General features: G+C 46.7%; 1 protein-coding gene across 9 annotated transcripts in view; it reads right to left on the bottom strand.

The window, feature by feature from the left end:
- The window catches only part of MOS14 (ARM repeat superfamily protein), a 223380-nt gene that overhangs the window by 50273 nt on the left and 156519 nt on the right, over positions 1 to 16588 (bottom strand). For all 9 annotated transcript variants that reach the window (XM_086517695.1, XM_086517694.1, XM_086517699.1 and 6 more), the window contains 2 exons: positions 10489 to 10570; positions 10251 to 10333 (listed from right to left, as the gene is read on the bottom strand). In XM_086517695.1, coding sequence (XP_086373821.1) covers positions 10251 to 10333; positions 10489 to 10570 — 165 coding nt within the window. The remainder of the gene's footprint in view (positions 1 to 10250; positions 10334 to 10488; positions 10571 to 16588) is intronic.

Consider the following 16588-nt stretch of genomic DNA (forward strand, 5'->3'; position numbering starts at 1 on the left):
CGTGAGTCAAAGATCAACACTATCATCAGCATATAACAACAATGGGATCCACGTCCCTGCTAGCTGGGCACCTCTATCACCCTCTCTATCAATGTAATCAAACACCTCATCAACATACATACCAAATAGAGTAGGAGACAATGGGCAACCCTGTTTCATCCCAATGTGGAGTGAACTAAATCAGATATCCCTCCGGAGTGCGTACATGTCCCATCACTGATTTGTATAGAGCCATAATCCCCAAATCTACACTATGGGCACCCCCCATCTCCTACAGCCTGCGCATCAATCGAGCTCTCGGTACCATGTCAAATGCTTAGAGGAAATCCACAAAGCTACAATAAATCCGTCTCCTTTGTGACCTACCCTCCTCAGTGATAGCTCTTGAGTGTCAGAATATGATTAAGAGTGGAGAAACCCCTCCTGAAACTGGCTTGGCCCTTTGCTCGTACACCCTCACCCTCTATCCAATTACTCCACTGCTGCTCAAGAATGGATGCATACAACCGTGCTAATGTGTGCCCAACCATAATAGTGCGGTAATTCCCAGGCTCTGTAGGATCACCTTCTCTGCAGGAGGCACTATTGTAGACAACCTCCAAGTTTCAAGTAACCCCTCACACATGCATGATTGAAAACAACTGCAAGAACCTCTACCAGCATATCTCTAGCATGTGTAAAGTGCTTTGCTACTAGACCATCATGATCATATGCCCTGTTGGTCCTCATCCTGTCAATGGCTCTCTTTACCATCTCAGTGGTAAAGAAGGTGCTGGTAGGTGGGCATGGCTGTATAGGATCTGGAAGGGGGTCATGTCCAAGAGCCGTATATAACAATGAGGCATATTGGCCCCACACATGAGGAGAAGTAATCACTAGGGGAGGGGAGTGCTCATGAAAGAATCGCCATGCCTCTCCCGAGTCTCTACTCAAGAACAATTGATACAAGTCTCGCTCCATCTCGGCCAAGTAAGCTGGTTTCTCCTGTCGCACAAGGCGCCGAGAAGCAATCCGAGATTGTCTGTAAGTGATGACTCCTAAAAGAAGATCCCTCTAAAGCTCGGCTCTCACCTCTCTGCACTCCTCATCATACCAACTATTCTGGGGCATGCTCCCAGAATATCGCCTCCGACCCGACTGAGTGTGTGGGCATTGTGTGTGGGTATACCTTTGATGCTGCACCATGTAGTGTCTCTGTCAGTAAAGTGATGCACTCCTCCACTGAGAGTCCATGACCAGCTGTGCATAGACGGCTATAGATCTCCTCTATATAAACCGAGTGAGAGTCAATCTCTGGTGTAAATGTATAACGGGTATGTGACTTGCCTCCTGATGTTTGGGCTATACTGTAATGAAATGAAACAGACAATGTCAAAAGTGCATAATCCACTGTAAGCCCACTAGTCTGGCTCCCAGTATGAAATCCTGAATACAAGAAATAAAGCTCGACTATGCCATAACATAGTCCACTGTACTGGCCCTTGTCTGTGTGGAAAGCATGTGAAATCGGCTGCACCAGGAAATCGTTGTAAGCCATTAAGTATGGCTAACCCACGTGTAGTCGTCATCTCCGTGAGGTATCTCCCATACTCCGTCTGCTCTCTCATGTGAGCATCTGTCAAGCCCCAACTCACCCACATCCAACTCTCTAAGCATCTCATCTGAAGTGTCGTAGAAGCTTGTCTGAGAGTTGCCCTTGCGGATAGGAGGATGATATCATTATCCCTAGAAAACTCCCATATATCATCATCTAGTATAGAGACAGGCGACTGCCCTCTGGATGCAACATATACTGACGTACTGGGGGAAAAGTAACATATGGCAATGTATAGAAATCGGCCTGTGTCAGTTCTCAACCTCACCCACATGTATGTAGCATGATCATCTCTCCGTACAATATGTAGTAGTGGCTGTAACTCCTCCCTAAATAGCATTGCTACTCCTCCTGAACCTCTACTCCCATGCTCAAATCTCGCAATTGTCCTGTGGGCCGTCTCCCATCTGTATCCCATCACATGTGGCATAAGCTGTCTAGGGGCCTGATGAGTCTTTGAGAAGAAAACAATGTCCCTATCTATGAAACTCCAGCCTTTGTATGCAAAGGCTTGTCGACCCGCATCATGGATGTGAGGCTTGTGACCTCTTTTTCCACATTGTTTGTCATTGAGGTTAGTTACCCTCACATGTCGAGCCCACATCCTCCTTTGTTCCTCTTTGAGGGTCATGTTAATAAAAGTGTGTACAAGGAGCTAGCTTACCTTTCCCTTTCTTGGCGACCTCAATCCATTTTTCGGCCTCCTCTACTTTCTTTTGTGTTGCAGAGATGACCGCGGCCCATGACTTCTTCTCCTCACCTTCCTTGATAACCCGTATTTCTTCTCTCATCGTATTCAATTCTTCCATCATGGATGGCTGAATTTCGCCTTCTTCGAGCCGCCCACTTTTTGCTTGTAGATTTCGGATGATGGAATCTTGGATGACCACTTTCTCCTCGACCGAAGCGATCCTCCTAGACATGCCATCTCTTTCTTCGGTCCATCTTTGAAGAATAGTGCTCCTATCCTTCCTCCACTCTTCCACTTCGTTTCTCCATTCTCTCATTTCCTTCTCTATTGCCGACATAGTCTTCCGTGTCCGCATGAAAGAGGCTTTGTGGGCGGCCGGCAAATGATGCGTCTTCTTACACGTGGGGGAAGCCGTTGGCACTACTCTGATGCTTCCTATGAGAGAGAGAGAGAGAGAGAGAGAGAGAGAGAGAGAGAGAGAGAGAGAGAGAGAGAGAGAGACTCTAAAACAACAAAAAATACAAGAAACCCTAAAAAACAGCAACAAACGCTTGTGAAACCTTAAGAAGCAGCAAAACACAAATTTGAAACCCTAAAAAACAGCAAGAAACGGTGAAAAAACCCTAAAAAACAGTTTAGAAACCCTTTAAAGAACAAAAAAACAGTTACAAAACCTTAGTAACAGCGAAAAAGCAATTTCAAAACCCTAAAAACAGTGACAGACCCATGAGAGAGAGAGAGAGAGAGAGAGAGAGAGAGAGAGAGAGAGAGAGAGAGCTTGAGCCTTGAGAGAGAGAGGGAGGGAGAGAGACTCCAGAGAGAGGGTAGAGGCTAGAGCGTGATAGGGCTAGCTTTTGAGAGAGAGAGAGAGAGAGAGAGAGAGAGAGAGAGAGAGAGAGAGAGAGAGAGAGAGAGAGAGAGACGACACAATGTGACGTAGTTCCATGCCCAGAGAGATTGGCCCAAGAGTCTAGCGCCCCTTTCTGTATTTCTTTTTATATTAAGCTTGGCAATGTAGAATGTCCGAGGGTCCTCTCTCTACTCAGTGCTCCCAAGCTCATCCGAGGGAGAATGAGACCTTGGCAATTCTTATAAAGGCCTCTGGCCCAAAAGCAATACATAAAAAGCTCAGGTTCTAGCTGCCAGCGAGATTTGCCGCGCCATCTGTGGAAATCCATATAGTGTGCCAAATCAGGAGCGGCCCGCGATTTTCAAGATTCCATATAGAGCTGCCACAACAGCAGGTCACATGATTTTAATGGTTAGTGTCCCCCTGGGCCCCCTTGGACAGGACCTCATAAGTTGGTACAACCTATATTACGAGTCTGGTCAATTTCTCTAGAGTGTGTCCCGGCGGACATGCCCCGTCATCACTTTGTCACATACCCCCTCTTGAAAGAATTGTAATCGCCTTCGATTATGTCTGCAAAACCAAGATAAGCCAGAAACCAGTTTAGTAGACATTGACTCTGACCTGGTAGCCCCTTCCTTGAACTCCTTGGTCACTGTCAAAAGAGGACGAGCTCTCCTCGTTTGAACCACTAGATGGCCTTCCATGCCTGCTAAACTTTTTCAAAAATTTGCTTTTCTTGCTTTTTCTCCGCTTCTTCCACGCTTTCTCATCCTCTTTTGAACTAGAGGACGACAAGCTGTCGGAACTGTCTGAAGATAGAGAAAAATCGGAGTCATCCTCAAAACAAGCACGCTTCTTGGATCTGCTTGCCACCTCGAAACTCGACTTCCGGCCCAAATAACAGGGGCAATCCACCGATTTCCTCCTCTCCCGAGAGTGCTTCAAGCCTTTCAAATCTGGTTCATCTTTTGGTCAAGAGCTCTGCCCAACTCTTTCTGCGAGTGCAGCTTCGGCTTTTCTGCACTTGTCTGTCTCTTCAGCTTCTCCCCTGAGCTGAGAGGAGAATCAATGGCCTCACGCCATCTAGAGTGAATCTCATCAATCGGGTAATTCTTCTGGTGTTTCGCAAATCTCGGGTCTCTAGACTTGATCAATCTTTTCACACACGTCAACCTGTAGTTGATGTTTGTACTCTGCTCTGGCAAACATTGCTACCGAAAATTTGCCCAATTCTTCATTCTCTTCTTCCATTCCCACGTCAGATTTCAACTTTTCTTTGTTTTCCAATTGAGGGGTGTTATCTTTGTCACATTCTCCGCAAGAACCCATGTGTAATTCAAGGTTCTTTATGGCTTATGCCCTTTAAGATAGAGCGGTGACAACAGGAGCGCGCCCGACCTATGGAGGAAGGGTGGGAGTGGCTAATAAGTCCGGCGTTGGACACTCCAAGCGAGAAATCAATAGCAACACACGAGCATAAACTTCAAAATCATTGAATTTTAATAGATAGATAGATAGATAGAGAGAGAGAGAGAGAGAGAGAGAGAGAGAGAGAGAGAGAGAGAGAGAGAGAGAGAGAGAGAGAGAGAGAGAGAGAGAGAGAGAGAGAGAGAGAGAGCTGTGATCGTAGGTGGAGAAGACGACAACCATATACAGTCAGAGTCACCATGCTTTAAACTCTCTCAACTCGTCTATTATCCAAAGGGTGTAGCATCTTGGACTCCTCAAAGTCATGGATCTCCAAGCCACAGAGAGAGAGAGAGAGAGAGAGAGAGAGAGAGAGAGAGAGAGAGAGAGAGAGAGAGAGAGAGAGAGAGAGAGAGAGAAATGAAATGAAATGTTATAGTAACGTCTTTGAAAGTCCAAAATGACCTACGAGACCAAAAAGTTACAATTGGTGAATTTGATACCATGTCTGAGTACAGAAAGTACAAAGAACTAAGACTAAGAACACTAAAACACTAAGGAAAAGAATGTGAAGCTTATCTGCAATTGAAACGAGATAGAGGGAGGGGTGGTGGTGGGTTCAAATGTAATCTCTCATCGGTCGCTCTCGAATCTCATCAACATCCTCCATGGTTAGTACTCTGGTTGGGCGTCGTGCATGTCGAGTTAGAGTGATCTGGATCTTCTCTTGCAACCTTCGTCGATATTGGGAGACCCCTAGAGGTCATGGGCGTTTGGATCTGCCTAGCTCAATGGCTCGATCAATCAACATACCTCTAGTGTGGATGGGCTCTGAGATCTACTGTGATGACTGCAACTCTGGCTCTCCCCTGGCTGGTGTAAAGAAATCTGTGATTTGTCTCTGAGATTGTCTCTCCCCTGATGTCCTCAGTAGGCTCTACCTAAGAACAATCCGAGACATCTCTGATCCTTGTATCTCACGACTCTAGAAAATGGTCCAAAACCCTCTCTGAACAGACAATGGAAGCGGCCTCGTATCTCATAGTACGCCGACAATGACATGTGTAGTGCAACTCTGTCTCTGGCTCTAAGCGACATAGGTGACATATCCTGGCCCTTGCTGGTACCCCTCGAAATCGGTCAGTCTCGATCTGGAGCTGATTTGAGGATGTGCGTATTTGCCCAATAGCGCATCGTATCCCATGAGATAAGTGCGTATCCATGTATGCAGGCCTAGTCACAAAACCGCCTTCCGTGAGTTGGAGAAGATGCTCTTTGTAGAAGGCCATCTTCGTGCCCAACTCCTATGTCGGTTGTATCCATGTGCTGTTGGTATCTAGCTGAATCAGATCCTGGCTTATGAATCTGGTTATCTCTGTCCGTGTGAGAGACAAGGAGGGTGCATCCAGGGAGTATTGAAACGGAGGCAATCTATCCATGGTGACACCATGTGACTGAAACCATGCTGTCATCTGTCCATACCAACATGCTATATCACCTTGTAGCGCATATCTGTCTCTGTGGAGGTCCCATAAACTGTGTATAAAGGATACTGATCTAGTTAATGCCCCATCACTGTCCTGTATAAAGCCAAAATACCCCATATCAACTCTATAGGCACACCCATGTCCTGTAGTTTGCGTATAAGTCTGGCTCTCGTCAGTGTGTCAAAAGCTTTGCGGAAATCCACAATGCTACAATAGATCCTCTTGCCATGGTGTCTATCCTCAATAATAGCTCTAAGTGTCAGAATCTGGTCAAGAGTGGAGAAACCTCTCCTAAATCCTTAGTGCTCATATGCCCTCTCGCTCTGCCCATCTACTTAGCTCCTGCTCAAGAACGGATGCATACAGCCTAGCCAATGTGTGACCAACCATGATGGTGCGATAATTCTCGGGAATCATGGGATCTCCTGACTTGAAAATAGGCACAATCGTAGACATACTCCAAGTCTCAGGAAAGCCTTCATACATGGCTCGATTAAACATCATAGCAAGAAGCTATGCAAGCATATCCCTGGCATGGATGAAGTGCTCTGCTACCAGACCATCATGATCATGTGCTCTCCCTGTCTTCATCCTGTCAAATGGCTTTCCTTACCCTCTCGGCAGTAGAGAAAGTACATGTCTCGGGGCATGTCTCTAGTGGGTCCGGCATTACCTCTTGCATATGAGCAATCTACGAGAGGGTGAAGTCATCTCCAAGAAAGATGCCTGTCTTCTTTAGAGTCGATCTCTTCTTCAAGAAGTCCTTCGCTTCCATGGAGGGGAAACAAAGGATGAGTGCCCTTTCCTTCGAGGTTTCCCCCTTGCTCTCATTTTTCTTATTGCCCACTCTCCAAGCCCGCGTATGTGTCTGCTAATTAACCCCCACTAGAGTCATGACTTCTTTCACCTCTTCATCCACATTATCTTGGTCTCTGAGGCCACCTATCCTTACGTGTAAGGCCCACGCACATCTCCTTTGCTCTTCTTCTAGTGTCAAGTTAATGATGGTTGGTGTGGGGGTTATTTCCTTGCCCTTTCCTTTCTTGACAATCTCAATCCATTTCTCGGCCTCTTTTGCTTTTTGTTGGGTCTTTGTGATGACATCTACCTACGAGGTCGTCATTTTTTTTGTTGCTCCTCACCTTCTTTGATGGCCCGCACTTAATCTTTAATCATGTTAAGCACTTCAACTACTAAGTGTTGAAGCTCTCCCTCTTCGAGGATATTTTGCGATCGCACCTCTGCAAGCTCTTTCTTGAGTAGTGCGATTTCCTCATCTTGGGCCTTCACACGATCCTCAAGTGTATGTATCGTGCTTTCCTGTGCCGACACGTGCTCGTCAAGTGCCTTTATAGTACTTAGAAGGTGGCGATTAATCTTGTTGATGGACTCGCTCATTTCTTCCTTGCCATTTTGTTTCCTCATGATTGAAGGCCGCAAAAGGAGAGGGAGAGGAAGAGAATTTTGAAGAGAGAAGATCGGCTATCAAATTTTTATTTATTTTAGTCTCTCTACGCGTGGAAGCTTTCTCTCTCTCTCTCTCTCTCTACGTTTTCTCTTTCTCCGCTTTCTCTCTCTACGCACGAAGCAGCAGAGGGGGGGGAGCGCAAGGGGGGCAGGGCAACACACACACACACACACACACACACACACACACAGAGAGAGAGAGAGAGAGAGAGAGAGAGAGAGAGAGAGAGAGAGAGAGAGAGAGAGAGAGAGAGAGAGAGAGAGAGAGAGAGAGACAACACGGCCCGGCGTAGTTCCATGCCGAGAGAGATTCGCCCCAAAAGTCTGGCGACCCTTTCGGTATTTCTTTTTATATTAATCTTGGCAAAGTACAATGTCCGAGGGTCCTTCCTTTATTCAATGCTCCCAAGCTCATTTGAGGGAGAATGAGGCCCTGTCAATTCCTAAAAAGGCCTTTGGCCCAAAAGCAATACATGAAAAACTCAGGTTCTACAAGCAATTAGTCCCAAAAGCATCTGGTCTCATGGGCTAGCGCGATTTGCAACGCCATCTACGGAAATCCGTACACTGTGCCATGTCAACAACAACCAGCGATTTCCGGGATTCCGTACAGAGCTGCCATGTCAGCAGGTAACATGATTTGTCCTCTTGCTTTATTTTAATGGTTAGTGTCCCCCTGGGCCCCATTGGACGGGACCCCATAAGTTGAAACAACCTTTACTTATGAGTCTGACAGTTTCTTTAGAGTGTGTCCGGGCGGACATGCCACGTTACAACTTTGTGACAACAGCTTACCACACCTAGACGGCGAGTCAAAATAAGAGAACAAATCAAACAATTAAGGCTATTTTCTAGACAGGTTTGGAGCACATGGACTAGACATGGATAGATTACAACCCTTCCACTATGACCCAGCCTCACCCTTCATCCAGCTCTCACATAGTGCGAGAAACATAGTACTCAAACAGGATCTATGCCAGCTTTACATTAAAGAGACATGGATTGCACCTGTCTAGAGAGCCTCTTTCCCCGAAGATGTATTACAGTGACCCTGCTAGATGATGAGTTTATCCCGAGACCACAATACATGGACACATACATGCCATATAGCTCACGAGTGGCGATTGATCAACTCCAGGTATCATCACACCGGCTAGAGATAGAGACGCTCAAACACGATCTATGTCAGCTCTACATTAGAGAGACATGGATCGCACCTAGATAGCCTCTTTCCTTGAAGATGTATTACAGTGACCTTGCTAGATGATGAGTTCATTCAGAGACCACAGTACATGGACGCATACATGCCATATAGCTCATGAGTGACGATAGATCAACTCCAGGTATCATCACATCAGCTAGAGATAGAGACAAGAAGAGCGGCTTCTCATACCCCCCGAGCTTAGAGGTTCTGCCAGCTCTTCACATAGAGGGTGATCGAGGACAAGGAGCACTTTCTCTGCACATGTAGAGCATATGAGAGTATCACAGACAGATATGAGGCTCTTTCCACAAGACAGCCCATCCTATGACAGATCATTAAGTCTAGAGATCAGCATTAGTTTGGCTGTTTTCTGGTGGAGAAAATAGACATTTGAGAGACCCTGCTGGCACGTGTAGCAGCACCAAAGGGTGGCAGACGGTCACAGCTTACAGACTTCTTTCAAAAGACCACAACCATGTTGCCACTCGTCATAGAGACATGGAGAGGGATCACCGTACAGTAGGCTGAGATGATCAGAACTAGGAGACACCCCCGAGCTCAAGGATGCAGTGCTCCAAGACTCTATTGCATACAGACCCAGAAGAACTAGTCGTGCCATCACCAGGTAGCCCAAGAGATATTTTCTGAGATGTTGCCAGACCAAGACCTTACACTACACCCCACCATGTACCAGATCTTACACCCACAGTTTTGACATGGGATGGAGGTAGTCAGCTTGATGTACTTCATGATTGTACTTCCCTGAGCATATAGATGAAGCTTTGACATTTGAAAGGTTACGATCTTTTTTTTTAAAGGTTACAAAAGCAAGATGTGATGTGCAAAGTAGTAGAAAGAGATGGATGGAAGATTCTCACATGCGCACACACCCCACACACGTGGAGGAAAGACGCAGAACAAGAAGGCAATCCATCAAGGTGGAAAGATAAGATGTGACTGTAGAAACACTCAAATAAGATAAGGACAGCTGTGCAAGCAGAAATGTCATTCTAAAACAGTAAAAGAACAACTTAAAGAATCCAATGTAAGCTTTCCCATTTCAAAGGAGAACTTGTTAACTCTGCCTCAAAGGTATCCTAAATGAAAATTGATAGGGTTGTCAGGATATCAAACGCATCCAAGAGTAGACATGTGAAGACAAAAGTGTGTACCACCAACAAAATATTTCACAAGATTTTTTATCACTTGAGCAACAACTTTGCACCAGTGATTTGCAGGGAATTTCTTTTTCCCAAAGGTACCAATCACTATAGCGCGTGCTCCCCTTCAAAATAGAGTTTCAAGTCTCATAGAGACCAAATCCAACCCTACAACAACAAGCTCTAAGCATTTTACATGACACACCCTCCTGGCCCATCTCCAGTAACAGTTAGTGTTTGATACAACAACTAATTAGCACTTGGGCACCGGATCTCTCATCAGTCAGTGTTGGAATCTTGGAATCAAGCGGATGAAGATATTCTTGCTAATAGATAAATAACCTATATTTCACGTGTGAGAGCTTGCATTTGAGAAAAACAAATAACCTGGAGTAAGCCACTTGCCAGCAACTGTAATGTTCTCTCTCCTCCTAAAACAGCAGCTGCATCCATAAGCACATCGGCTACAGCTGCAAGTAACACGAGGAGTGCTTGGTTTGGAGAAGTTTCAGAACAACAAAAGGCTTGCCAGCTGAAATTAGCTCTAACAGAAGAATAATTATAGCACAAAAGGAAAAAATGCAATATACTATGGCATGTTCATAATTGTTTCAGAAGATCATACCATATCTGGTCTGCTTAAAGTCTGCCATCTCATCTTTTCTCCATGTTTCGAACCCTTCAGGAAACTTTACACGGTAGCTCACCTAAATGTCAAAAAGAATTCAGCTCAATCAGCAGATCCATTCCTAGTGGAAATAAACAAAGAACAAAAGGATGGATGCTGGGATATGGTCATCCCTTAGGACGTTCTGATAGTAAACTTCACAAAAACATAATCCTTTCTCCCTTAATCATTTCTGGGTCTATTTCACCTTTGGAAACTCTCTCTCTCTCTCTCTCTCTCTCTCTCTCTCTCTCTCTCTCTCTTTTTGTTTTGTTTTCGGAGTCGAGCGGGGCAAGCCCGGCCGCTCCCCTTATCCACCGTAAAAGTGGACAAGAAGAGCGACCAGGACTATGCCCCGAGAAACCGAAGGCAGACGCTTTTGTCACTAGTTTCCTCTGGACTCGGGAGGCCAGAATTATCTACACTCTTAGGGCGATGACTGTTCTCTTGAGAGACCCATTTTGGTGGGCGTGACAGCGACCAAGTACCTCTGTTCAGAGGCCCAAGTATTGCGGGACTTGCTTCGGTCTTCCCTTTGGAGTTGCCTCCTCCAGGTAACTTATCGCTCACCTCACTAAACTGCCTTTGAAACCCGACGGTTTTCCCCTAGGAAATGCCATACCCGCTTGGCAGGGCGTCGGCTCACAAGTGGCGTCCGCTGAGGCTGGTACCCATTATGCATTTCCCAACCCCTTTTAGGTGAAGTTGACCCCCCCAGGGGGGAATGGCAGTTGGGTGCTCTCGTAGCTCATCTGGCTTCGCTTGGGGAGAAATACGTCATTCCCCCCCGGAAGGGATCGGATTCAAATAACGGCATAGGAAGGGGAGCATTATCTCCCCATCCGCCTATGCAGAGCACCTAAATACCGGGGTACAACTTCACCGAGGAACTTCGCCACAGGCACGTGCCCTGCGGTTCCGTCCCTCGAGTGCGGATCACCGTGTACCCAGAAGGGCAACCGCTTCTTGCGAGCCTCTCTCTCTCTCTCTCTCTCTCTCTCTCTCTCTCTCTCTCTCTCTCTCATGGCGGGCTGCTGGACATGCAAGGCTGCGGTTACTGAGCGCACATGGGCTGCTGAACACGCAAGGCTTTGGAGACGCAGGGGGAGCAGGTCATGCAGGCGCACCCTCTCTCTCTGACCCTCTCACTCTGCAGACACGCTGTAACAGGCTACACAGCAGCAATCATAGCAGCGCACACGTGCAGACACAACAGTACGCGCAGGCGGTCGCCTTACAACAATGCAATGTGGGGGTCTGGGCGCTGTCGAAGGCGGCGCACAGCATGTAAGGTGCAGCGGAATGACTATTTGAACTTTCATCAAGATGAGTGCTCCGAACTGTGCTCAAGGTTCCTTTTTGTTCTTATGGAAGGGAGAGCCTTCCGTTCTTAATGAGAGAGTGCAATGATCACAAACAAAGTGAATGGACACTGTGCGTAAAAGTGTATGAGACTGAGAAATAACGAGAGAAGAGAATACGACACCAGAGACATTGTAAAACCCTCCTCCGAAGGCCCCACTCTCTATGGCGAGAGCGGTCTACTTATGATTGCACAAATCTCTACAATGCTTGGACTTGCCGATGATGTCGACGACGACGAAAACGACGACGAGAATGCTGAAATCTGCAAATCTTTTATTTGCTGAATTCTGACTCTATGTTGGGGACGATGTCGATGGCGACGATGCGACGACGACGCGCTGAAAACTAAAAACGCCGGTGGATCTTGATGTTCCGTCGCGATGATCTGCAAAAACGCTGAGGTTGTGATGCAACCCAAAAATGCTAGGGCTCAAATTGTCTTCTGCTATCACCGGATGTCCTGCAAATGCAAAACACTAGGCTGATCTACTGTGTCTTGAGGACGCCGGGGCTAATCTGCTGTGCACAAATCGCCAAGGCTGATCTGATGCAAAAACGCTAGGTCTTCTGTGGAGAAAAATGCCAGAGTAGCTGCGAGGGTTGGTCTTGTTGAGAAGTTGCCTGTTGAGCAAGGTGCTCCTGCTACCTCTTCTGCCAATTAGTGCTAGCCTAGGTTTGCTTAAATACAAACTTACTCAATTTGCCCTACCTACTTTCCAACAAAAGTCACTTAAAAATAATAAGTGAAAAATGTCAAAAATAGGTAAAATAGGCTAAATGCACTGGAAAATTCCCCTGAAGGATTCTGATGGGAATGCTTATCATCATGCTGTGTGCAACCAAAGGATATGCATCTACACTAAGTGTCTGGACATGCACCGTCTGTGAATAGACTCACAAAAGTGCCAGATCACTTCCTAAATCTAAACTGACTTGATTGAACTGAACCCTGATCATGTTGTAGCTTGTCCACGGACACATAGGGTTGGATGTGTTGCGTGACACAGCAGCAGACTTGCTGGTTCGCGCAGCCCTGCTAGTGTGCGTAGACCCTCCCCCACCATCGCGCAGCCTTGCTGCTGCTTATTAAGTGCACGTAGGCTGTTGAACTCTTGGAGTGAAAAGGCCATCAACAACTATTGCGCGCTGAACTGCTGGAGTGTATAGCAGGTAGGGCATGTGGGGTAGGGCAAGCAGCATGTGCTGAGCGAAGCAGGCAGCACATGCTAGACAGTGCGAGTGGTGTACGGGGCTTTACAGTAGACCTGAGACAGTTTGCGCAGCAGGTCGCGACAAGGTGGGTCTATTTGCAATAGACTTGGGACAGTTTGCACAGTAGGTCGCCATCCCGTTTAGCCTGTGCGGGTTGGAGCAGCAGAACCCCTTCAGTACTTAGCAGTGTTACTAACACAAGCAGAACTGAGGGCCTGCACAACAGGGGCCGTTATGATAGAGGTCATGAGCGCTACACCAGTTTGCAAGTCCCGTACGAAGGCGACCTTGATGCTTACAAACAAGCGGATAACACAAGTGGAAAAGGAGATGAAGGAATGGAAAGCAAAGATGGAAGGATGGTGGAAGGACAAGGCCAACCTTCTTGAAATGTTCCTCAACGAAGGCACGCAATGGAAGGAGGAGAAAGAGGACCTGCACGTAAAGATACAAGCACTTAAGGCGGATTCACAAGCACTCAAAGAAGAGGTCTCAGCCCTCAAGCGAGAGCTTGTTGATAGAGCAAGCAATGGACTAGAGGAAGGTGAATTCCAGCCCTCGGTGATATAGGAAATCAAGGTCATCAAGGAACATGTACGAATGATTAAAACTTCGTGGGTGAATGTAATCACGAAGCCACAGAAGAAGGCGGATGAGGCCGAGAAATGGATAGAAGTCGCTAAGAAAGGGAAAGGGAAAGGGAAAGGGAAACAAACCACATCTATCCCCACTCCTACAATCATCAACATGAATTTAGAAGAATAGCAAAGAAGGAAGACTAGAGCTTTGCACATACAAATAACCGGTCTAAAAGATCGAGATGATGTGAAAAAGGGAAGTCAAAGAACTTCTCCGCATGATGGGTAATGAGGCTACTCATACAAAGGCATGGAGGGTAGGGAAGAAGACACAAGGAAATGTGGAGACTTCAAAAGAAAGCTCTAATCATGCGCTTCCCATCCATGAAGGCAAAGAAGGACTTCTTGAAGAAGCGTCCTACACTAAAGAAAATGGGCATAATCCTTGGAGATGACCTCACACTCACACAACTTGCTCATACGAAAGAAGTTATGCCCGAGATAATGACAGCTCGAGAGAAGGGGAAAGTGGCCTTCTACAGGGATGGACGAGTGGTTATTCTGGAGAAGCGTCCCGCATGACGATGAGAGCCCTGTGGGACCGCACTCAGAGTGGCTACATGGAATTGTAATGGATCTTTGCGCCTTGATGTAGGGGCCTTTGAGGATAGTTTCACAGGGAGAGGCATCATATGCTAGTCTGAGACGCATCAGGTCTAGGGCAGTCCATGCCCCATGTGAGTGGATACAGATGGGAGACAACTTGCAGACATGAGACTCGATCAGAGCGCAGAGCACGAGGCTCAGGAGGTGTGTTCAGGGAGGAGCTACAGTCTTTGATACGTATAGCTCAGAGGGATGAGCATGCTAGGTACATGTGGGTGAGACTGAAGGAAGAGACATGCAATATCTCTACATCGCTATTTGCTATTTCCCTCCTAGTATGTTAGTATATGCATCACCTAGAGGACAGTCCCCCTTCTCTATTTTAGGTAATGATATATGGGAGTTTTCTAGAGATGCAGACATTACTATCTTGGGGGATTTCAATGCTAGGACTTCCCATCACCAGACAATATTCTATGATACCTCAGAGGAGTTGATGCGGGAGCTTGATATTACAGAAATGGTCTTGTCCAGATTATCGTAGGATGAGGAGCACTTTGAGTATGGCAGATACTTGATTGATATGGGGACTGCACATGGATTAGCCATTTTGAATGGCCTACAGAGATTCCCTGCAGCTGGTGGTTTTACATGCTTTCCACATCGGCATGGCGCTAGTACAGTGGATTGTGTTATGGCTCCGCCAGGACTCATTCCTTCCTTTTAGGATTTCGGGGTGGGAACTAGGCCGGTTGGGGTAGCAGTCAATCATGCTATCTTGTCTTTCACTCTATCATTCTAGTTCAACACAGCTCCATTGGGAGAGGCCTCCACACATACTTGGTATACCTTCACAAGGGAGACGGATGACGTGTACATGGACCACTGAAAACCGTGCCAAGATAAGTGTATGGATGGATCTGCATACTCCACAGTCTCTCGACCATATGTAAAAGTGGGGGCGGACCTCCTTACCCACTGTGTCGTGGTGTTAAACACCATTACCTTGGTCTTACCAAGGTTCAAAGACAATCCACTGTCCCGTGCAAATACATGCAATGCATCCAAATGACACTGCATCCCCTTTGCAGAATCGGAGATCAACACAATATCATCAGCATAAATAGCAATGGAGGGTATGTCCCTGCAAGCTGAGAACCTCTATCACTCTCTGTATGTACATAATCTGAAAACTCATCTACATATATCCTAAAGAGAGTCGGAGATAGGGGACAACACCGCTTTACCCCAAAGGTGGAGTGAACCATGTCGGACATGCCCTGAGTAGTGCGTACCTGTCCTACCACTGTCATGGATCAAATTCGCCAGTTTGTAACGGATTGGTCTCATAGGTCATTTTGACCTTTTGAAGATGTTAATATATCATTTCATCTCTCTCTCTCTCTCTCTCTCTCTCTCTCTCTCTCTCTCTCTCTCTCTCTCTCTCTCTCTCTCTCTCATACGGGGCCATTTCCACTGCTTATTTCGGTCCTTTCTGTCACCAGCGTGTGACTACTATCTATTCTTTTTGTTGATTTCTTTCTTATTATCTATTTACTTTCACTTTTTGGAAACACCCCTCGGGAAATCTAACTGCCCTGCATTGCATAGCTAGTGTGGAACTGTCCAGAGGGAGTCCAGGCCTGAGGGCAAGAGAGCACTAAGGTTGGACAAGGACTATGGTTAGCCAAGTGGGGTCATTGACTAGCCAAAGTGGAATCCTTTGCTACAGAGGCTACATTTCAGTTCTGGATGTGGCCGCAGTGTACAAAGAGGGTCGGATGACCTAGAAAGATACAATGGCAGCATCTCCTAAAATTTAGGGAACTGCTATTTTGGGACTTGAAAATGTGTTGGCGTCATTACCTCCGGAATGACAAAGGGAACATTTTCTTACTCTGCCGTGAAGTCAACTGGGCAACCGGTTGGGATATTTTTAGGCGGCAACCCCGAAACGGGAAAATGCTTGTAAAAGTGCCAAGTGGCACCTTCTGGTGCACTTGCCTTATGCAACAAGAAGTGGCGCTGAATTTGAAGAGGAGAGAGCCTCATTTTCAGATTTTGTCACAGGTTAAGAGCTATGGAGTGCTTGCTTTCCCTCTTATGCACAGTGCGGTGCCAGGAGTGATGCCCTGCACGCTACGCACTGCTCTCTCTCTCCCCTTTGGCAGTATGTTATGCCCCTCTAGTGGGCTCTTCATTTGACCAATGTACAGTTGTGTGGGTTCATGCGCGATTGCCGAGGCAAGAGCCTCTTGCACAGGTATTGGATTAGCTAGCGGCTAATCCCCCCGCAG

The sequence above is a fragment of the Adiantum capillus-veneris genome, chromosome 8 (genome assembly GCF_014529385.1).
Source record: "Adiantum capillus-veneris isolate H3 chromosome 8, ASM1452938v2, whole genome shotgun sequence".
NCBI classification, from domain to species: domain Eukaryota; kingdom Viridiplantae; phylum Streptophyta; class Polypodiopsida; order Polypodiales; family Pteridaceae; genus Adiantum; species Adiantum capillus-veneris.